Source organism: Cryptomeria japonica, chromosome 10 (assembly GCF_030272615.1).
Source record: "Cryptomeria japonica chromosome 10, Sugi_1.0, whole genome shotgun sequence".
Lineage (NCBI taxonomy): Eukaryota > Viridiplantae > Streptophyta > Pinopsida > Cupressales > Cupressaceae > Cryptomeria > Cryptomeria japonica.
Genome location: NC_081414.1, coordinates 304,013,994 through 304,038,462, shown reverse-complemented (window position 1 = coordinate 304,038,462; position 24,469 = coordinate 304,013,994). Strand labels below are relative to the sequence as shown.

The following is a 24,469-nucleotide window of genomic DNA, read 5'->3' as shown; positions in this document are numbered from 1 at the left end:
TGATACTTTTTCTGTCTGCATGTTAGTGCTGATAGTTTAGGCTCATCTGTAATATATATATATATACTTGTAGGTATTGTGTGCATCCTTGTGATTGCAGGGTTATCATCAATCGAGCTATTTATTGCAGATTTTAAGGCCTTGTACCGGTATGGGACACTACAAGTTACTAGTTACTACACAGTGGGTATGGTGTGAGCTTTATCAGAGATACTTCTCTTTCTTTTGTGAAGGATGATTTGCAAAAGTTTGATATATGATATATCATGGTTCTCTATATAAAAAGAAGGCAATTTTATGGAGAAGATTAGTAACAACAGTGAGAAAAAGAATTGGTGGGTACACAAGACTATTTTATTCTGTGTGATGGTCTACGTGATGCTGCTTATAAGGTGGTTGAGTGTATGCTGTTTGATGTGCTTAGAGAATTCTGAAAAAGTTTTTTTTAATTTTTGTATATGATGCTAAAACTTAAGTTGGTGCTTCAGCTAGATGAAGTTGGTGCTTCTAGGAGGGTTGGTGCTCTCAATGAGTTGGTGCTCACTTGTATAATCTGGGTTGGTGCCCATTTTGTTAATGAAAGCTATTGCATGCCGCAGTTTTTTCCCTGAAAGGGTTTTCCACGTGAAATTTGGTGTTTGCATCTTGATGTTTGCTCTCTCTATGCTTTATGTGGTTTCTTGTTTTTAAAAGTTAAAAATATTGATTCAGCCCCACCAACTCCTTTCCCCCCCCCCCCTTTCCCCTTGAAAAAAAAATTGAATGAATGATTCAATAATCGGATAATTACATTGAACGATATACACATATATATAGAGGTTACAAGACGATGTTCTATAAATAGAACTAGTCATTAAAGTGAAATCAAATAAGCTAAATATAGCTTAAAAGGCTAAACAATAAAAAGCTAACTTAACAAGCTAAATAAGTCCACTAAAAAGCTAAATAGCTAAATAAGTCGACAACTAAGATGACTGTTAAAAATAGAAGATGACCATTATAGAAGATATTAATATTATTTTAGCACCCTCCCTAATGGTCATCGTACTCAATAATACCCTACAGAAGACACTAGAGGTGTTATTATCACAAATGCAAAGACCATCTGCTGCTACGGAGAGCCTCCCAAGATTTGCAGAATGTAAATGACCAAGAGTACCAAAAGCCATCCAAGCTAATGTAGCCTTCACACGCGAATTAGAGATCTGGCACACACGAATTACTGAAGCCTGAAACCATGATTTTGAGGAAAACATCAGCAAACCCTTTTGCAGAAAAGTACCAACTCCAAAACTGACTGCAAGATACCACGGTTGCAAATGTTTGCCCTGGCAGGTGTGACCCAAACTGACTGCAACAAAACTCAATTTTTTAGGAGAAAAATCAATCAAAACCATAGAACTTCACGAATCACAAATCCCACGCGAACTTCGCGCATTACAGATGATTTTTGAAGAAAAAATCGTAAAAACCAGCAAACAATTTTTGAAGAAAAAATTATGAAAACCTAGAAATCCGACGCGAGCTTTGCGGATGACAGATAATAATTTTTAAGGAAAAAATTCAAAACCCTGCGAACAATTTTTGAGGAAAAAAAAATGTGAAAACCAACCAAATAGGAAATTTGCTTATCACAAAGCATAGAAGGCTGACTCCTCTCCAAAATGCTTTGCAACATGAGCCTGCTCCTATTCCTAAGACCCTCCCAGCCTAGATTGCACAAATGCCAACAATTTCCTGCAATCTTTCTTCATATGGCCAAACTGGTGACATTAGTTACATTGTACACTTTTCTTCTTTGAAGACTGTGAACATTGACCTTGCCCCTTCTGCTGGAAGGACTGACCTTTACCCTTGTTCTTATCCAAAACCGTAGCTGTGAAGGCCTATTCAATGGACGAACTAGCGTTGCTTCCAAATTGCTGCTTCCATCGATCCTGCTGTAGAAGCTTGTTGCAGAGATCAGGAAACTTCAGATCAACACTAGTAGATGAGATATTGAGAGTATCAATGAAATGCTCATACGATCTAGGAAAGCTTTTCAGCGTGATCACTACCATATCCTCTTCCACCATGGTTCGGCCTATAGCTTCCAACTGGTCATGGATATCCTTGATCTTCGTGAGATGTGCTTGGATAGAAGACTTCTCATCCATCATGGTAGAAAACAGCATATTTTTCAGAAAGAAAGCTCGGCTCTTGTTGGACGTTTCATGAAGATCCTTCAAAAGATCCCAGATCTCTTTAGCTATTTAACCTGAAGGCACCTGAGGGAGTTGATCATCTGTGACTGAGAGTTTGATAAGCATGACAGCTTCTCGATACTTCGTATCATGTTTATCTTGATCTTCACCTACTGTTGTGTTGACGTGTATTTTGTACACAATCATACACAGAATAAAATACCCAAGGGTACCTTATCCTCTCTTGAATAAAGTCTCTTATTGCTGAAGATGTCACAAAAAAGGATCAATCAAGGTGACTCCAATGTTCTTTTATGTAGGGTCTCTACGTGTGGATAAGTACCAGTGGTCGTTGTGATTGCTATTTCATCAAGGGGCCTTACGTATCCGAATTGCAGGAACAAGATTTCTTAGTACTAATGAATTCCAAAAAAGATCAAAAGGGTAAGGTTTGCAAGAGGTAAATTCTAATCTAATCCTAAGAATGACTCAATGTGGACGGGACTTGGTAAGATTCTACCAACTTCAATATTGCCATAAAATAACAACTCAACTGAAATTGATGCGATCTTCTAAGGTAACAAATGATCTTTCAATTCATCAAGGATCATAGACACTACCACAAAGGCACATATCCAAAGTTCAATGACGATTGAAGGTTTAGGTGATTCAAGTTTCTCCAGTTGACCACGCAAGGCGTTCCTACAATCAGCAAGAAGCTAGTGGTTTGGAAAGTGAATCTCACCAAAGATCAAGCCAACACTTAGTCCTTCAAACTTAAATACTACTTTGACTGAGAATGATTCAAGAAAGTAAACAACCATGAAGATAACCACAAGAATTGCAATAAAACACCATAACTTCAATATTTTATTGATCTCAAAGCCATCATAAACAACAATTGTTTGAAATTCCTTCTTCAAAGCTCAATCTTGCTACAAAGTAACTTGCTCTCTCTTTTTTTAATTTCTAATATCTAATCGCTAATGACAAAATGAAAAGGAATGAGGATATATATAGCATCCTCAATTACAATGAACGGTCCAGATCAAAAGAAGATCAATGGCCAAGATTATGACACCTAAACCCTAATTAGGGTTTATTACAAATAGTCCCCTTTTTATTGAACATGGTAAATGCATAGCCAAATATTAAATTTGGCACAAAAATCTAGGAGACATAGACCAATGACAATTAAGGTGCCACGTCATCTATAACAACCTTTCTTCTAGAATCTTATTCCCTTTCCAATGCTCCTTTTTAGCATATGCAATGAACCTGGACACGATTCCTTCGATCTCAACAATTGGAATCTCGGGAACATTCCTCATTCGCTCCTCCAAGTGGATGACCTGATCGAAAGCCTTGAGAAGAGCAGTGTCCCATTCAGGTTCAAGTTCTTTGATCTTCTCAATCAGGAGCATGGTAGCAAACATTTGGTCTCGTTGCTCATTTGTGATAACATTCTCATCTTTGCAAAAGATGACCTTGACTCTTTCTTCTAATTCTTGTAAATCCACATCTGTCTCAACTTCGATCCTCCTGCCAAGAATAGTACATAATACCTCAAACACTCTGTCCTGGATCGGGTGGATGACCTCCTCAACATGATTGCATTTGGTACTGATGTCCTCGAAGAGAACTTCCTTCATCTGGAGTAAGGTTGACCACTGAAGTAAACTATGAGGTCCTCCATCCATTATCTTTTCTTGTGCTAGGACCTTCCTTGATGTTTGTCTGATTACTTGCAGGACAGGAATGATAACATCTTTAGTATGAGAAAAGGCGGCTACCGTTATCATTAAGTTGTGGATGATCTCAAGAACCTGGATAGCTCGGTGAATGGTCTGCATCATTCTTGTTGCAAATTCAATAGCAACTATATGGGATTTGTCAATCCAAGAGCTCATAAGCTGGACCAAACTCCTGACTCTTTCTGCCTCACCAACTAATTCAATGGGAAGCGCCTACACAGGAGATACTGTTGGATCTTGACGTCCCAAAGGCTGATTGAGATGGCTAAAGTAGCCTCTCCATGCACCGACCTCTCTCTCAAGCTTTCTATTTTTCTCCATTTCTTCCCTAAGCTTGTCTTTTAGCGCTTCAAACGAATCGGTTGCCTCATCCAGTGTTTGTTCGGCTGTGAGTGGACCAAGCTCAAATGTCTCTACATCATATTCCTCTGCGAGGATCTCACCTTCATACTTGTCTACTGCTGGTGTAGCTATCTGCAATTTCCTGGATCCTATCTCATCTCTGATCATCTTGGACATCTTAGTAGCCTTCCTCTTTTTTGTCACTTCCTGAGAATTTCCAACAAGGCTTTCTAAATCAATCACATTATCTTCGTCCTCGATTACAATCACCCTTGTCAGTCTCTCCTTTAACCAATCCGGAATGGCAGATCTTGTTTCTCTAACCTGTATCTCCTTAGGCAATGCTTCTTCTTCTCTGAGAGGAGATGTTACTTCGTCATCGTTCTTGACTTCATGTAGCTCATTGACTTGGAGAGATCGACTTGATGAACGTTGAGGTGCCTGTCCTTCTTCATGCTTATCATTCCGTACCATTGATTCCATAGACTCCTCCATTTCAAGTGTCCTCTTCTCTTGTCGAGAAGATGTGCCGAATGAACGGTCTCGATTGGCCTCTTGCTTCTTCTTGGAGGATTCTCTTTTCTCAGGTCTCTCTTTCCTCTTCGAGCCTCTAGGATGAGGATTGCCTTCACTTGCGCTTCGAAGGTTGCCTTCGCTCGTGCTTCTGGGATTAGGATTACCTTCACTTACACTTGCTCCTCCTTCTGCTGGTCTTTCCTCCAAAGTAAAAGTCATAGATATGCCCTGCTCTCTCAACTTTTGATGTTGCACATCAACCCATCTGCGAGTACAAGACAAAACTGGAGCCATCAAAGCATCTAGATCCAAAATCTCGGGTTCGTTCCAATCTAGCCTCACTGCTTTTCTTTCTCGGTCATAAGATGATTGGAGATGTCTGCCACTATCCTGAGCTTGGTCGGCCACTGTGTAAATTTTGCATTTCCTGATGAAGTCTAAAAGCAATCTGGAATGCATCTTTCTTTTTACTTCAAGATCATCTGAGAGATTCATCACAAAGTCCTCTATCTGAAACTCATGATTGTATTTTCTTCCGACTGTCTCCTCTATATACCCATAAGGATCAAAACTCTCTCTCAAGGCAAAGAATGAAAATGAATATAAAGCTAACTCCTTCTCTGCATCATCCATGGCTAGAGCATTAGGACATACCTTAACTGAATTCCCTAATATGATAGGCACAGGAACTCCATTTCCATGCCTGTGTCTGAATGCCTTCGCATAAGCTGCCAACTGTCTAGTTACCTCAAGTAACACTATTCTGTCTGTCGGATATCTCGGCAACATGTATGGAGGTGAAGGACAACCATGAACTCTAATATATGTAAATTTCTGAAATTGGATGAACCAAGCACCGTACCTCTTTACAAGCTCTTGCGCATCTTGAGATAGCCAATTGTGAATCCCGCCTTGTAATGTCCTGGTGATGTTCATCGTGAAGGTATCATTGACTAACTTGTAGTCACTTCATGGCGGATGATGCAAGTGAACATAGGAATCACAAACTCTGACCTCCCCAGGCCCTCTTCCAATCACTCCTCTGTGAGGTAGTCCTGCATATTCAAAGCTCCTGATCAAGGCATATATGATGTATGAACTCATGTGGAAGGACTTGGTAGCCTTCAGTCTCCTTAACTGTACGTCCAAGCAATGGCTAATCATTCTAGCCCAATGAATTGTTCCTTTTCCCTGAACTATCACTTGGATGAAGTAGAACATCCACTTCTCAAAATAGAAGGCTTGAGGAGCCCCTGTGACTCGGTTGAGTGGTGTTATCAAATCTCTGTACTCCTCCTGGAAGTCGATCCTATGTGGTGTGTTTGGAATCTTGCTCAGGCGAGGACGACTCTTGAGTAACCAGTTCTTATTGATGATGCTTAGGAAAGTGTCTGGATCATCTTCGTACATGGACCTGGCTCCTTCTAGGCTTTTGTAGATCATATCTCTGTGCTCCGGAAGATGGAAAGCCTCACTTATAGCCTCCTCTGAAAGGTAAGCCAAAGTGTTTCCCTCCTTGGACACGATCGATCTTGACTATGGGTCGTAATGGCGGGCACACTCGATCATCAACTCATGGCACTAGATTGCTGGAGGGAAGCCGGCCGCCTTAATAATGCCACTTTCAATTATTCTTCTTGTGACAGGTGATGGCTTGCCAATGTAAGGGACCTCTTGAAACTTCTTCGTACTGAAGTTTCCCATGTTGGTATCTCCAATGTTGCTCCACTTCGACACGATCTTGGTCTCCAATTCTTCATTCTTTTGATCTTCCTTCATGAGGGCTGGACGACTGGTGGATGCTCCCGCCTTTGGGGTCGCCATCGTAACACCTACACCACATTCCATAATAAGTAATAGATTTTGCAATGTAGAAGTATAGATTAGATTAAAATTTAAATTTAGGAAACTTCATGATAAGTCTTTGAGTTATCATTTCCTAAATACGATTGAGCTACTGGAAATTCAAAATTTCAAAATTCAAAATTCAAGATTGAGACTAGGACGATTTAAAATTCAAAATTTGGACAAGGGAGATCTTGCCATACCTTACTTTTAGAGCTAACTCTAAGAAAAGATGCAAAATTAAGCAAGTTTGCTAGGCAAAATGAAGATCGAAGTCTTCAATGTGAGCTTCCTCTAGCAAAATGCGTCTTCCTTATTAACTTCACCACCCTTGGGGTCTTCAACGCTTTGAGGGAGAATTCGCTCCACTTCCAACAAAATTCGCAATTCTCCTTGGATGAGATTTCGCACTCCTCTATTCTTCTCCAAATCGCATATGAATGAAAGATTAAATGATGATTAAAATGCCATATCATACCTCCCCTTTATAGGCGCTCATGCATTGCAATCCCCATAGGCCGACTTTTGGAAATAAGGCCAATAATAAACAAAATTAAATAAAAGGAGGCCGACCTTTAAAATATTTAAAAATAAAACCCCAAGCGCTCTCCCTTCTCATTTAATTTAATAATTAATTAATTTAAACGCCTTTGTAATTAATAATTTCGATTTTTTAAAAGGCTAAATTAATTATTAAATGCCTTATGCACTATTTTTTAAATGCCAATTTAATTAAATATTTCAAGTTTTATCGAATTTTAGCATTTAATGCAATTCGAAAGGTATTGGTGCCTAAGCATGGGAGATATAAGGGATACTAACCACATCACTCTGGTCCCTGAGAGAGGGACAGGAGCGCCTTAGCCAATTTGGATTCATTTTCACGTTCAAAGTCACTTCCTTTACGTCCAAACTGGGATCTTCATTCGTAACTTGGAGTTTGATCTATTCAATTTTTTGAATGAATGCCTCTTAGAACCATTTTCGCCCTGGTCCCTGGGAGAGGGACAGGAGCGAACTTGTCTTTTATCCTTGATCCTTGTTTTTTAAATCGTCAAATCAACTTGCGAGGTAGGCAATGATCATCTTTGTTTGTTTTACGCATGCTAAACTCGTCCTTTGCAAAGTAAACTTGATATTCTGGAGATTTTCGCCCTGGTCCCTAGGAGAGGGACAGGAGCGAACTTTACTTCTTGCCTTTGGTCTTCACTTTCTAAATTGCCAAATCGAGTTGTGAGGGCAATTGATGACCCTTGTTTGCTCTACGCATGCCAAACTTGTCTCCCCAAGACCAAATGAGCCCTTCTAAGGATATTCGCCCTGGTCCTTGACTGAAGGACAGGAGCGAATTTTGCATTTGAGCTCAAAATTGTCGACTTTTGACGTTAACTCCTTGTTCATCATCTTCCTAAAGACATTTGGGATCTTGCATGACCTTGCCTTGACGTAGTTTTTGAAGGGAACAGTTGACTCTATTGAAATCGCTTTGGTCCTTGACTGAAGGACAGGAGTGCCATTTTGTTCTTTGTGCGAACCCTTGATCATATCAACTTCCAATTGCCTTCAAAGCAAAAAACGTTGTTTCTTATTCCTTCTTGAGTCTCGCAAATGATAGTAGTACTCCAAAATACTAGGAAATAAGGCAAATTTGAGGATTTCGCTCTGGTCCCTGGGAGAGGGACAAGAGCACCTTGGGCAATTCCATCAAGTTCTTGGGTTATTTACAACTTCGTTCCTCTTTGAGGCATTCCAAACATCTTTACCATCATGTGCCTTGGCCTGGACTCAACCAAATTCGGAAGGGAATGCTAGATAATGCATATTTCGCCCTCGTCCCTGGGAGAGGGACAGGAGCGATTTTGCATTTATAAGCTCACTTGTGTTTTGCCAACTTTCAAAATCATCTTTGACGGATTGGTTGGGTCGTCTTTCCTTCATCTCAAGCTTGAAATTCGCTTTTCCTTGGTCCAAAACTTGTCCTTTGAGAAAATCGCTCTGGTCCCTGGGAGAGGGACAGGAGCTATCTTTGAAATTCGCCTTGGTCCCTAACAGAGGGACAGGAGCGAACTTGACTTCTTGGGTAGATTTTCTCCTTCGTGGTCCATTCAAATTATATTCAACGAGTAAAACGTACCTTCCTCGATCTCCTCAAATCGCAAAATCATTTAAAATCTTGCAAGAATAAGGCAAACTTGGAATTCAAGCTCCAGTCCTTCAGTGAGGGACAGGAGCGATTTTGTCATCTTAGCATATTTCCTTGTTTGCAAATTACTTCAAATTATATTCAATGGACAAAACATGCCCTCCTTGATCTCTTCCAATCCAAAAATTGTCTTGGTCCTGCAAGGCTAGTGCAACTTTGAGAAATAAGCTCCGGTCCTTCAGCGAGGGACAGAAGCGATTTTTGTCCTTAAGGTCAAATGTTCAACTTTTCATTGCAAACGACTAAGTCTGGGTGCTTCATCATGTTGATTTCATCTCTTATTGCGTCCCTGATGCTTCAGTTCGATCAAAATGAGGCCGAAAATGGTCTAAGTAAGCCATTTCGCCCTGGTCCCTAGGAGAGGGACAGGAGCGATTTGACCTTAAACCTTAAAAAACTTGTCACTTTGAGTCTCAAAAAATCTTCAAAATCTTCAATTCATGTTCGATTGCATCTCCTGGCGACCCTGCACAAGACAATTAAAATGAGTCAATAACCAAGATGCATTAAATATCATTTTCGCCCTGGTCCCTGGGAGAGGGACAGGAGCGATTTTGCCTTCATAAGCCAAAATATCAAAAATTTAGGTCTTCAGATCACTTCATCATGCAGAGTTAGGTCATCTCCAAGTCCAAGAATCGATTACCTCGCTTCCAAAATTTGGTCAAAATCACTCAGACAAAATTGCACAATTTAATCATTAAAATGCTAACACTCCGACCTAACTGGAATTTGTCCTTGAAATACTAGAACTTAGACAAAACCTTGAATTTACCCTAAGATCTTGACTGGACCTATCCTGAGACACACTTGACTTTCTGGTAGGCTCATCCTATTTCAAAATTGCAACCTTCGGGAGGAAGCTAAATAATCGTTCAAAATTGGAATGGACTTCGGCTTGAAAACATCAAAAAGGAAACCCTAAGGCTTAACCCTAGTCCAGACGACTCACTCACTTACTCAAAACCCTAAAAGGAGAGAGAAGAACAGGCAAAACCGAGCAAAAGAGGGGGTCCCCATTTTAATGGGGCGATGTGTGAAATGGTCACAACATGTTGTAGGACGAGGAACCTTGCCAAGAACAATCTGATCAAGGCAACAATATTCAAATATCGATAACATGCGTTGTTTCCAGGTGTTGTAGTTGAGGCCACTGAACTTCTGACTGTGTTCCAACATAATGTTGGTCAAAGATGCCATCACGAAAATCGAGGTTGAACAAGGTCAACTGAGTGAAAGCAAGAGACAGAAGAATCTAAATTTTTTGTAAATCAACATAGAAGCATCTGCTGAAAAAACTGAAACCCTGGAAGAGCATTCTCTGATTTTTTTTGTTAAAAAAAATGAAAAATATAGACGATTTTTTTTTCAAAAAAAATGAAAAAAAAATAGGGGCAGAAACCCTAGGTTGGATGTACAGCATAAACAGTGCCCACACCAAAATTCCTGACATCCACAGAATTAGCAGAAATCGCGAACTATTTTTAAATTCCAAGGTAAATTCAAGGCAAAGAAAACGAGGCACCCAGAAAAATCTGAGACCAACCCAGAAAATCTCTTGCAAAACCCACCAAGAATCTGAAATCAAAATGCAGATCCAATGGCTCAAAAATTGAGGCAAGGAAAATGATGCACCCAGAAAAATCTGACAACGACCCAGTTGAGGTCTCGAAAAACCCACCAAGAATCTGCAACAAGAATAAAATTTCGACTTGAACTGAAGGGTCAAAACCCTAGTCGAATATTGCAGAAACCCTAAGAAAATTTTCAACCTGCAAAAAAAAATCTGCCCAGGAAGAGAAAAAGAACCTGCTCTTTTTTTATTAAAAAGAAAAAAACAATTTTAAAAAATCTCTTCAATAATAACTTTGAAAAATTTTAATAACAAAAACTTCTGAATTTTTCAATTTCCATGCTCTGATACCATGAAAAAAAAATTGAATGAATGATTCAATAATCGGATAATTACATTGAACGATATAAACGTATATATAGAGGTTACAAGACGATGTTCTATAAATAGAACTAGTCGTTAAAGTGAAATCAAATAAGCTAAAAAGCTTAAAAAGCTAAATATAGCTTAAAAGGTTAAATAATAAAAAGCTAACTTAACAACCTAAATAAGTCCACTAAAAAGCTAAATAGATAAATAAGTCGACAACTAAGATGACTGCTAAAAATAAAAGATGACCCATTATAGAAGATATTATTATTATTTTAACACCCCTCTCTCTGTATTTTCCGTGCTTTTCAGAATATTATAAGTATCAACTTATCAGCAGCTTATAAATTTAAAGGAAAGTTATCAATATGAATAATCATTAAATCAAAAAGAAAAAAAAAATGCGAAAGTCTCAGATGAATATATTGACACAAATAGAAACTTGTTAACTTTACATGAGAAACCACATACGCATACAGAGTTATTAACTCTCAGAATTTATTAAACATTCTATGCACATGCAAACACTTGTGCTAACAGAAACCCTTGTTAAAGATAAATAAAGATTAGATATAAAGGAATTGCTCATCAAATTCCAGTTAAAGAAACTCACTTGTATAAAATGCCAGCTGTATTCCGCACATCCCAGCATAAAACATAAGGATCCTTCACAAGCATTTAATGAAACACCCAGATCAATACACAGATCAAATTCAACTAAATGGAAAAAAAGGTAATCATTTTAACTCTAAGCTCATCCCTACAAAGGAAAGAGCAATGCCCATAGGGAAAGAACATCCAAGCAAATAACACAAGATGATAATCTCAAGCTAATCTTTAAAAGTGACTTGTGTACTGAAATGGTAATTCTAAAAGGAAAGGAAGCTAAATTCTTCGGGGTTGATCACTAATAGCACTAGGGATATACAAGTTAAAACACATTTCAACTCTTTCATTTAGAAAGCATAAAATAGCAATACGTATACAAAAGGCCAGCTATATGGAAGAACCTCAAGAAGTCTAAAAAAGTGACTCAGTATCTAAAAAAAAATTATCATTAAAATCCCTTTGAACCCATGTATACAGAAGCATTTTTGTTCAAATATTTTTTATAGACCTATACTTATATATCCATGAATCAGATCAAGGTAGTTGTTCAAAGCAACAAAAAGTTTTTCATTTTCAATCAAAAGATGTTGAAGACTTGAAATCCCTTGCTATGGTAGTTTTGAAGACAAACATTCAGTCCTTGGTGATGAAGATGACCTTTGGGTGATCTTGATTATCCTAGGGAAGTCAGAAAATAGAGGAAAAGATTAAGAAACAGAATATTTTATGGTTGGTGATAAAACTGTTAATTGCAGCAAGGAACGGTTTCATAATTGGCTTGATAGTTTCTACAAACATTGGTTCACACGAGTGATTTCAAAACCGCCCCAGCAGTTTCACAGTAGTCCTGGTGATTATGTAAACCACAACTCTATAAGAAATGATAGTTTCATAATTCTCTTGTGGATACAGGCAATGATTACAAGTGGTACCTCTTCTTCCACACAATTGTCTGTGCAAAATCTGCCCATTCGAAGACTGTAAACATATAAAAAATAGAAAGAACATTGTCGAAGGCTGGCACTTTTAGGATTTTTTTCCATATTGTTTAGAACCTGGAGCAACAAGCTGGAGAAATAGATTTCCATTATGGGAAGTGATAGTTTCATAATTGTCTTGTTGGAGCAAGGCAACAGCTAGAAAGGGTACTTCTTCTTCTTCCGTACAATTGTTTGTGCGAACTGTGCCCATTCAAAGATTGTAAACATATAAAAAAAAATAGAAAGAACATTGTCCAAGCGGTGGCATTTTGTTTATTTCCTTCTATATGATTTACTTGGAGCAGCAAGCTAGAGAAATAGGTTTTCGTGGAGTTCCAGGCAGCGTGTGGATGCTGAACTTGGACTTTGTGTGCCATGAGCTCATTTGTGGTCTCTAGTGGCCCATTAAACTACATGTAATTTGCTTGCTTTGGTTTCCATTCGTGTGCAAAGTCACTCTTTCTTTTTCATTAGTTTCTCTTACAATGACCAAATTCATTACATAAATGCACCTTCACTTTGATCTCTGACATGTATGCTAGTGTTATGCTTACTTTTATCTTTGATGGAATCATCTTATGAATGCTAATGTTATGCGTGTTTTAACCATAGTTGAAAAACTCAGACATGGCAATAAGTCGGCAAGCCAAAAACATTTTAAAGCTCGGGACTCACAAAAAACTCAGCTATAACTTGACAAATTTATTGCACATTTGAAAAAATAAGTTTTTTTAAATATTCTTTGAAAACACAAATATATACTAAATTAGTAGAACATTTTACTGACTTCCATCATATAGAAATCATTTTTTTTTACATTCTTCAAAAAAAACAAATATATAGACCTAAAGGATAGAACCCAACATTCAACAAAGTTTGATAGTTCGTCAATGATATATCATTCTTCATTAAAAACTCCTATCCAAATTTTGGAATTTTTAATCAATATGAAAAGTCTCCACAATCATCCTAGAATTCTAGTAATTGTCATATGACAAATATTGATGTTCATCCTTCTAACAAATATCAACCATCAAAAGCAAAGTATCATAATAAATGTCATTAAGAAATATTGGTGTTCATCCTTTCAACGAATATCAACCATCAACTACAGAGCATCAATTTAAATGTCATACGAGAAAAATTGCTATTAATCCTTCAAAAGAATATCAACCATAAATGTACCACAAGCAAAGTATAGCCATGAATCTAGTAACAAGAATAATAATGATTACTATTTATCAATATATAACGGTAAGCTGATCTACAAGAACTAACAAAGCTATTGTTAGTGCTTGCAAGTTGTCTTACCATATTCATGCAAAGGCCAAGCAAATAAAAAGAAGGAAAAAAAAACATCTATTATCGCGCTTCCAATCATGTGCCTAAGTTGTCAAAGTTGTCTTTAATCACATCTTGAAAATGCTTGTTGTCACATTAATATTTCAACATTTGGCAAAAAAATATTTGTCCTACCAATTTTGGCAAGCTTTTGACAAGATTTCATGCAAAAATTGTTAGTTTTTGCAAATTTTTGACAATTTTCATGCAAAAATTGCTGTAAACCTTTTGAAAACCTAACAAGTAGTTTTTCAGCAAGTTACTTACTCTTGATTCTAGCTCACAATACTCGCAAGTTTTATGAGTACTTGCAGAGTTTTGCAACTATGGTTTTAACCAGAGTTATAGGACTCAGAAAGTCTGGCCCGGACTCTGCGAGTCCAAAGGCGGGTCGACTCTGCAGAGTCTAGAGGAATCTAGACTCGGACTCGGTCAAGTTTGGCTGGGTCTGCTCAGACTCGCAGAGTCTGTCAGACTCGACAGACTTGCCGAATCCTAAGCGAGACATTGCGCCCATCAAGACCCATACAGCAAAAAAAAAAAAAAAATTGTTTGTTTTAATAAATTATTGTTGTATCTTTGTGTTTGAAAGCAATGAAATGTTATTATGATGTAAACAAATTTCAAATCATTTAGGTTTATGAGCAAACCATTTCCAATCAGAAAATACATTGTAAGAAGAACTAGAAAACCATTTGATAAATTGCCTAATCGATTATATAGCTGAGTTGGAGCAAAAAGTTGGGTCAAAATTTGGTAGGCTCTTTACAGTGATATCAGGGCCGAGTATCCTGCCAGCCTTTTTAAGTTGTAAGCATGGCATCATTTAGTGAAGAAGAGTTGGTCAATAAATATTTTAATGCCAAAGGTAAACTCAAACATTTATCTCAGCCAAAAGATGTAATTATCAGCACCATAGAGGAAGGTAGAAGGAAGTTTGCACGAGGAGACCCATTGGAGGACCTCGAGCCCAAGGATGTTGATGTCACTGAGGCTGAACCTGAGACACAGGCCGATATCATGGCTGCAGAATGTTCTAGGACCTACCTTAGGCGCACATGTAGGACGGTTGCAAGGTCGAGCGATCACTAATATTGGCTCCTCTGAGCCTTAGACTTCTAGGCTCTAGCTTTTATGTTGATATATGTTTTGAACTTTTGATGCCATTGATTTCATATTCCATGAATCTTGTAGACATTTGACACTATTTATATTTCTAATGTGTTATTTAGTGTAGTTTATTTCCTTCAGCTCAAGCCTAAAATTTTCATTTATACTTATTTGATCAATGTAAACTTGTGTATGTGTTCAAAGTAGCTTCTATTTGATGAAATTATTGTGTATTTAAGGCTTATTTACTATAGGATGCATGAAACAGGTTTTAAATCCTTAAAAATCTTTGAATTTCTTGGTTTTTTAATTTGTTGAGACTTGACCAAGTTTTTGTCGAGTCTGGGCGTCGAGTCCAAGTCAAAAATCAGCTTGCCAAGTCCGAGTCTTGTAACTATGGTTTTAACCTTTTAAGAAGCCACTTGACGAGCGCTATTATTATGCCTCATTCGACATTTAATCCCTTCACTAAATCCACTCTGCACAATTTGAGGTTGATGCTTCCATCTAATTATGCCTCCATGCCTTCTTGCAAAATTGTTGATAACTTCTCAAAGTAAAATGTTTGGGTCTCTACAATCAAACAAAGGAACTCAACAAAAGAATCATTGGATTATGGAAAACTTCACCAAACCAAAGCTACCATATCTTCATCATTCACTTATTTCTCAATAGTAGACAACTAATCAATAAGAACCTTCAATTGAAAAAGGTATTAAGAGATGGACCTTTGTCCTCCAACTTAAAGAAAATAAGAAATCCTTTAGATATAAGATGTGTCCAACTTTTGATTTCTAGTATTTGTTCCTAACATATTCCCATGGAGTTGGTACCCATTTGCATTTTAAACCTCTAGAATCGATCCATGTACAACTAAAAACTTCAAAAGAATTAAAGCCCTTTTATGTCTTTTGTAAAAATCCTTGAGGTCAAAACCCATTCTGATTTCTTTATTCAACCCAATTTGATCAAGATTTTGATGCAATGAAATAACCCTGTAAGGTGTGAGCTTAAATCTAGATAACTTTTTTTCAATTGACTCAATTATACTCTTTCTGATCACCCAAATGCCTAAATGAGCAAAAGTGAGAGCACACAAAAATAGAGCCAGTGTTACTCACCTTGGACTCAGCAAGCTAACTTTTGACTCAGACTCGAACTCGACCCCAAACTTAGCATAGACTTGACAAATTGAAAAACCCAAGAAATTCAGAGATTTTTAAGCATTTAAAACTTGTGTTTCATGCATCCTTTAATAAATAAAACTTAAAGACACAATAACCTCGTCAAATAGAAGCTATTGTGATCAAATACATAAGTATAAACGCACATTTTAGCTTAAGGAAATAAGTTGATAACAAATTTAGATATATAAATATTGTCAAATGTACACAAAACTAATGAAAAATCAAATCCATGGCATCAAAACAAATATTAAAACAAAACATATAAGTTTATGGCTCAGAGGAGCCTACATTACTCATCCCAACATCACAACAAGTCATGCACTAGAGTTTAACATAGGTCCTAGATAATGATGTAGCCATGATATTTGCTTGTGTCTTAGTGACTCGTGCATATATTCAAGTAGGGAATTTATTATTAAAGTTTTTTTGAAGCCTTCAAGACTGCATGTTTTGTTGTCAAGCTCATTAACAAGGAGGAAGGATTAAGTAAAAGATAAATGATTATGTTCTAGTTTGACCTTAGCTAGAATATTAATAGATGGGATTGTTCTATGAGTTGTATGTGCAAGGCATGATTGATATATTTTTTCATTATAAAAATGAAATTTCTTTCAAACAATGACTTACCTTGTGTTGGTAAATAGATTTTTCACTATAGTTGTTTCTCCAAAACTAACCCTGTTTGCCCAAAGAGCAGCGACAACCATTCCAACAGTTGGAGAGATTGCTATGAAACTGCAATCTTCCTTTGTGTTTGAGAGGGGCAGCTCCCTCATATGATGGAGGTATTTTTTTTTATTTTTGTGTACTTTTAACCTGAAAGTACAAAAAAAATAGAAAGTACAAAAAAGAAGAAAGACAAAACTAAAGAAAGTGGATAATAGAAACCCTAATGGTAGACATATCAATACCAAATAGGACTTCACGATTGATGACAGATTTACAAAGGGGGTTTTACAATTAATGTTTTGATATGCAATGATAAAGAAGGAAAGCATATTTCAACATACGAAGAAATAAGTTGCCTTGTCGCATTCAAACAAAGATACTAGGGTTGATTGTATTTCATCAATTACATATAGCATTTGAATCAAAATCTAATTGATTCCATAAATACACAAAGGGATTAACAACTTAACATACGAAAAATTAGTACTGATAACTCAATAACGCATTCTAGACATAGGAACTAGATGCATTATCATTTTGAACATATACAAGTTCAAAAACCCTTAAGTACAATGTATGAACATTAAACTTCTCCAGATGTTCCCCTCGAAAATTCTCTAGAGTTTTCCCCTCTATAAGAGTCCCCCTTTACATTACAAATTGCCTTGTATTTATAGGCCTCAGAGGACCTAGTAACTAATTCGATAACCATCCCCACCTAACTACCTTTATGAAAATACATTGGTTTTGAAAATAACAAACTTTACTTGGTTAGGATTTCCCAGTGTTCCACGGGGATGCGCTTCCCCCCCTTTTGGGCCGCGTCTCAGAGACGGGGACGTTTCCGAGACGAGGGGACGGGGACGCGACGTCTCCCGCCACTACCATCGGAGCTCCGTCGGAGACAGGGAAACGTCTCCGCATCTCCAAGTTTCCTTGGGAGACATCTCAACATCTCTAAGTCTCCTTGGGAGACTCTCAGGCATCTCCTTGGGAGACCCCCAGGCGTCTCCAAGTTTCCTTGGGAAACTCCCAGGCATATCCAAGTCTCCTTGAGAGACTCCCAAGCATCTCCAAGTCTCCTTGGGAAACTCCCATGCGTCTCTTGAGGGGCAAGGAGACTTGCAGGAATCTCCCATCCAACGTCTCCAAGACTCCTTGGGAGACTCCCAGACGTCTCTTGAGGGCAAAGGAGACTTGCAGGAGTCTCCCGTTAGAACACATCAAACTCAAAAAGCAATTGAAATCCTTTTTGTTTTTAATTTTGAGCGATTTGAGCATTTTGCCATTTTGTCTTTTGTAATGCTATTGCTATTGCTATTTGCTACTCACTGTAATGATGTATCATGTAATCATCATTATAGACTTTGTGATATCAAATGTTAATATGATATTTTAATAATAGAAATCTTCAATTTGACAATTTCATTTGTCAAATTTGAAATTTTATTTAGCAATTAGCATTCAAGAAATCTTTGTATTTAGATTTAATATTTCAAATTTTTCTATTTTGTAATTTTACTAATTTCCTATAGTTCATTTGAAATGTAATTCTTATACTGTTATACTTCTTTTCACAACTAGTTTTTCAAGTACTATAAATATATGTATAATTATATCAGCACCACCACCCTGCCACCCCCCGTCGTCCCCAAACTTAGGCCCTTTGTCCCCCCATCCCCAACGATCGTGGAACGCTAGGATTTCCATAAATTTTGCATAAATAAGGCTCATTTCCTTACTTTTAGTTACAATAAGTGACACAAGTCACTTTATGGGAAAGCAACTTGAAACTTATAACTTTCAAGTTAGGATTGTGTTGAGGTAATTATCCATCTTTCTCTGCTTCATTTGTCCTTGTAACCATCTCACCACCAACTATTTGTCTACACTTCAAATTGTAGCTACATACTAAAACATTTATGTCTTCGAAACCAATACATTAACGAACTTCAACCACCTTAGTTTATAATCAAAGCTATAAATCTGACAATGCTTTGAATCAAGCTCACCAACACAATCTCCTATATGCTCCTCAAGTATCACAACTTCCACTTACATTAGGTTCTTGCAAGCTTAAGCTTGCACATCTCATTTTTTCTTGAAAGGACCACGAGTTACAAGTTGGAATGCTAATACATTGGATTTTGCATCATGATATGACTCATCCATAAGGATAGTGTTTGGCCACCATAAGGAGTTTGGAAACAACTAAGTTTCTCACTCGCATCTTTGAATAGTGAATTGTGGTCTGTCAAGCTTGCTAAGTCAACGCTCATACAGATCCTCTTGTCAAGCCCATGATATCACCATTTATACTCGTAGTTTCTTCCAAATCAATTTATTCGATCAAGGAGATTAGGGAAGGCTTCTTCTTTGGCTAGCTCTTTTCTATAATCTCAATCACTTCTTTGATTGCTTTAAACATGTCATGGTTATAACAAGCATATCAACAAAATGATCATCTTTAGGTGTTAACATCTTATGCAAATGCCCTAACCTTAATTTTGGTGGTTGTGGAGGTTTAATTTTCATCATCTCTCTCAAAATTGTGTGTCCAACTCCTTAGTGACAATAGGTTTATATGCTGCTTCCATCTCATACAACGTGTCCCATTAAATACCTCCAAACTATGAGTGTGCCTTTATTTCATCGAATAATTTTGAACCCAACCTGTGATAATTTTGGGGTTATCAAAATAGAACGGAGGGCAGACAACAAGTATCTCATTCATGATTGCACCTAAGAACCACCAATCGCACTACATGTCATGGCTTCTTTACCAAAAACTTTAGTTGCCATATAATCAAGGGTGCCAAAAGTGGAATAAGCCATTGATCGTCAATTTCTTTTTCAATGTTGAATATGTTCCCTTTAAGTTAATAAGAGGCTTCCCATTGCGCCATCTCAACTTTGAATGTCCTATTCCCAGAGCTTGACATAGTTCATTTATAAATGACTTTTCATTCAAAGCTGACAATGCGGTATAATTTAGTGCTTTGCTTAATTCAAAATCTCATATTTCATCTAGCCATCTTTATCTAACAAGTTATTTGTCTTGATATCCCTATGAACATAGTTGTGTTATATATTGAGTGAATAGCCAGGATGATCTGTGCAATATAAAAGCATGAAAGATCCTCACTAAAACATCATCACAAATAAGCAGTGTAATGTCACTTCCAAATACATATTCCACGATAAGGTACAAATATTTTGTGTCTTGAAACAAATAAAACAGCTTCACAATGTATCGGCTATCAACTTCTATAAGCAAATTGTTAGGGGTAAAAACGTATGTTAGTATGAATAATAATTATAAGTGTGTTATGTGTGGTTATGTTTTGTTGTTGCCGAAAGGTTCCCGTCGGGTAGTTGGGAGTTGGTGACGGTTGGCAACTTGGCCAACCGTCGGGTCTATATATTGTTTGGTTGGAACATCGGCAGGGGGAGATATATATGGACAATTCTGGACATTGGAATAAAGATATAACTTTCTGGTCTAATTAATATAATTTGTCATTTATGTTATGATGTACAATTGTTTTGTTCCATGAATACTTGGTACGTGCAAGAAGCGGTGGTTTGTGGAAGGATTGGTACCATCCCTGAGAAGGACGATGAAAGTGGTCCCTCCGCCATCGTACAATGAAGCATACAACCGCGCCATGGACATTGAAAGTGAGAACAAGACATCCCGGGGGAAGCGACGGACCAGCGATGGTGACAGCACGGACGAAGACAGCGACGGGGGATCCAAAACTGTGCAAGCACTCCGGAAGGATATGATGAGGATGGAGTTAAAAGGTGACAAAGAAAGTGGTAAGGAAGGAAAAGATCTATGGTGTACTGACTGCAAGACTAAAGGACACACTAAAGGAAGTTGTCCCCGCAACGTTTTTTGTGACATCTGCCAAGTAATGGGACATTCCACTACGGAATGCCCATACAACTTGAAAGCACGGAGCACACAAGTGCTCTACGCCCAACCCGACCAAGCCACACCGCCGGCGACACCTCCGAAGCCAACAACAAACTCTGACGCCTCCCCTAGAGGGTACAATCAGCGGGGTAACAATGGATCCAATAATAACGCACCAAGGAGCAGAATTCAATACGACAGGAAGGGGCGACCCATGATTCAATGTAGGAAGTGCAACGAATGGGGTCACTTTGCCCGAGAATGCCAAAACGGAGGTGATGCAGGAAGTTTGTTGTGCAGATGGTGCGGTCCAGGAAATCATGAAGACATAGATTGTCCAAAGCAAAAAGGGGTGAACATGTTGGATGTGGAAGGATCAAGAGAAGACGTACTGGCAATCACAAGGTTGCAAAACAAGAAAGCCATGTATCCTGACCCTCGCACAGAAAAAGAAAGGCTCCAAGAGGCAAGGGCGAATATCGAGTGGGCAATGGCTGGAGAGCAGAGGGCTTCGCACCTGGCTACCGGTACACCAGTCCAGTCAGAACCAAAGAAAAATATCCTAAAGCAGATGTTACAAACCACAATACCCGTACAGGTGTCTGACCTTCTGCAGACCATGCCACAGCTATGGATGGCTCTAACAAATGTAACCAGGGACACTACCATCAGTCAGGAACACCAAACGCTAACAAAGTCTGGTACGGACCCGATTTAGGGATCCGGTACGGATGCTATGAACCATGTGCTACTAATGGTGGGAGTCGGACGGAAACCCGCAGAGGTAGAGATGGATATATTGGGACAAAAGCTTACAAACACCATCGTTGATGGTGGGTCTGGAGTCAACGTACTACTGGAAGAAACTTGGCGAAACCTCGGCAAGCCGACACTATGGCGACCAACCTTCCACCCGGTCAGGGCGGATCAGCACGACATCAAACCCCTTGGCACCCTCATGGCACAAAAGGTGATAATTGGGATGCAGCAATTCCTTCTCGACTTTTTAGTCATTCCTCTGGAAAGGAAAGCGTACGATGCTCTTCTAGGAAGGGGGTGGCTGATCATGGCCAAAGCTAACCACAACTGGAAAAGGAATACGCTCTCAATCGAGAAGGACGGGCATAAGTATGTAATTGATCTCAGGAACTAGTCTGTCAGCGAAGAGCTCGCGTCATCGGACTCCGACTCAGAAGATTCCAATCAATGGGAGTGGAGTTCTAAAGGAGACAGAGGAGGGAAAGAACCCGACAAGGAAGGAGTGTTGGAACTAGATGGATGCTCCGAGGATGGAACCAGTTCACTGGCAGGACTTTTTCATTGGCAAATGGAGGACTATGAGCTCTTCCACCCGGAGTGTCACATACTTCAAATATGTGAGATAGGAGAATCAAGCGGCGGGATGGAAGAACAATCTTTTCCCTCGGAGTACGATAGATACCAAGAGGGAATGGCATGGATGGACGACACGCCAGCACACCAATTTGAACAGGATAAAACCATCAAGTACGAGGAATAGGGTGTGGAGAAGGTTAATCTGGGCAATGAGGCAAAACCACAAGTGATACTTGTAAGAGAAAAAGCAACTAAGTCAAAGTCGGCAAGTACTAAAAAATTGAAATATCAAGAAGATGAACCTGACAACCAGACAAGACTGGGCGTACGAAAGGAAGTAGTACACCGTACGGATCAGTGGCATGCTGCAAGGACAGAAGAAACAGTACAGAGCACGTGTACGGACGCCCAAGAGGGGACAATTCCGTATAGGGTATGGAGTGAACGATCAAGAAAGCACGAAAATCTGAGGGCTATACCGTAAGGCATACGGTTTGCAAAAGATTGCCAGAGTCTATCGAACAACGCAGAAGTCATACCGTACAACGTACGGATTCAGGGCACGAGAGACCGGAGCCACTGTTCGGTGTATGGTGTACTGAATACGGGAAGGGAAAGGCTTAGGCTGTCGTACGTGTACGGTATACAAAACTCATCTGAAGGGGAGCAAGTGTACAGCATACAGGCTCCGTATGGTGTACGGCACATAGTGACTAGAATTGTGGCACAAGGAAGAGCAGACCATTCGCCGTACAAGTACGACTTAGGAGAAACAAGGGGTTGTCAACTTGTAGTACCGTACGGCGTACGGAGCTACCATACGACCATAACCCTCGAGGGTATACCCCCACCGTACGATGTACGGCCCACTTCCACCAGTACATGCAGAGCAAAGATATCCGTACGACAACCAACATTAACATTTGCCAAACAAACAGAGACATCCGTACAGCCAAGAGCATCCGTACGGCCAACATCATCAACATCCGTACGGCAATCAGCATCAACCACACCCACAAGGCAAAGTCCGTACGACGTACGACATCAGTCAAGCAGACAGGGAGATCCGTACGGCATAAGGTACCAGGTGGACAAGCAGAGACATCCGTACGATAGGCACTTGTCGGGACAATCAAGGAAACCGTACAACAAGGAAACGAAAAGTGACACAATGGGCCGTACCAACTGGCGAGATAAGCTTTCAGGCGATTATAATAACGACTCAGGAAGGGGTATGGGCAGAAGAGCAAAGAAAGGCAATTGCAGTACAACCATGACTGCCACGAAACTTGCCAGCAGCAAGAAAACCAGGAGCAGACTGAAGGCAACAAAGGATGCAAAGGAACTCACGGCAGCAAACGTAGCATTCGAGAGTGTGGCTGGCAGTGAATGTCGTACTTGGTGGGAGGAAAACCCTCCAGACCATGTGACGAAGGAATCGCTTAAAAAAGCACAGGTCGACCACGCTGTGCAGATGCCCATATTTAACATTAAAGAGTTCAAGCCAGTCCTACGGACCATGTTATCCGGTTATAACCTTCACGAACAAGCTTCGGTCATCCAATTCCAAGGTTACACAATGCAGGTTTCATTCAAACCAGAAGATTGGCATGGAGGGCTACAAGAGCAATGGAAGAGTACGAGTGCAATGTTCCAGAAGATTGGAGAGGGGGAACCGTCGGCACAACGACAGATATCGTTGCCACAGATCAATTTGGCTGTACTTGCAACAGGAACAGAAACTGGTACACTGGCAGCAAAAACTAGTACGCTGGCAGCAAAAACTGGTACGGCGGCAACAAAAACTGGTACGACGGCAACAAAAACTGGTACGACGACAACAAAAATTGGTACGGTGTCGACAGAAACTGGTACGACGGCGGTAGAAGCTGGTACGACGACAGCAGAAACTAGTTCAACGACGACAAAAACTGGTACGGTGTCAGCAAAAATTGGTACGGTGTCGGCATAAACTGGTAACAGAAACTGGTACGGCGACAGTAAAAACCGGTACGATACCAGCAGAAACTAGTACGGGTGACTTGGAGGCAGAAACCGGTACGGTACCAGCAAAAAATGGTACGGGTGACTCGGAGGCATTCGCAGCCCAAGTGGCAGAGCTCACCTTACAGCTGGAACAGAAAGATAAAAAGCTACTGGAAGCTGCTCACATGGTAAAGAAAGCACGGGAACGGCAGCTGCTGGTGGAAAAGAACCTGAAACTTCAGGCCGGACAACAACCTCCTCCTGCGGCCACTATAGGGATGCCTCCTCCCTCTTCTCGGTCTTAGCTATGTTTTATATAATTCAGTTTCTCTTGTCTGAGTCGTCTGGAAGACAACTACGTTTTGGGGGGGGCTAATGTTAGGGGTAAAAACATATGTTAGCATGAATAATAATTATAAGTGTGTTATGTGTGGTTATGTTTTGTTGTTGCCGAAAGGTTCCTGTCGAGTAATTGGGAGTTGGTGACGGTTGGCAACTTGGCCAACCGTCGGGTCTATATATTGTTTGGTTGGAACCTTGGCAAG

At 39.3% G+C, this 24,469-nt stretch overlaps 1 protein-coding gene across 2 annotated transcripts in view; it reads right to left on the bottom strand.

The window, feature by feature from the left end:
* Positions 1-24,469, bottom strand: part of LOC131078945 (uncharacterized) — a 167,452-nt gene that overhangs the window by 59,547 nt on the left and 83,436 nt on the right. For both annotated transcript variants that reach the window (XM_058016791.2, XM_058016793.2), the window contains one exon: positions 11,399-11,451. In XM_058016791.2, coding sequence (XP_057872774.2) covers positions 11,399-11,451 — 53 coding nt within the window. The remainder of the gene's footprint in view (positions 1-11,398; positions 11,452-24,469) is intronic.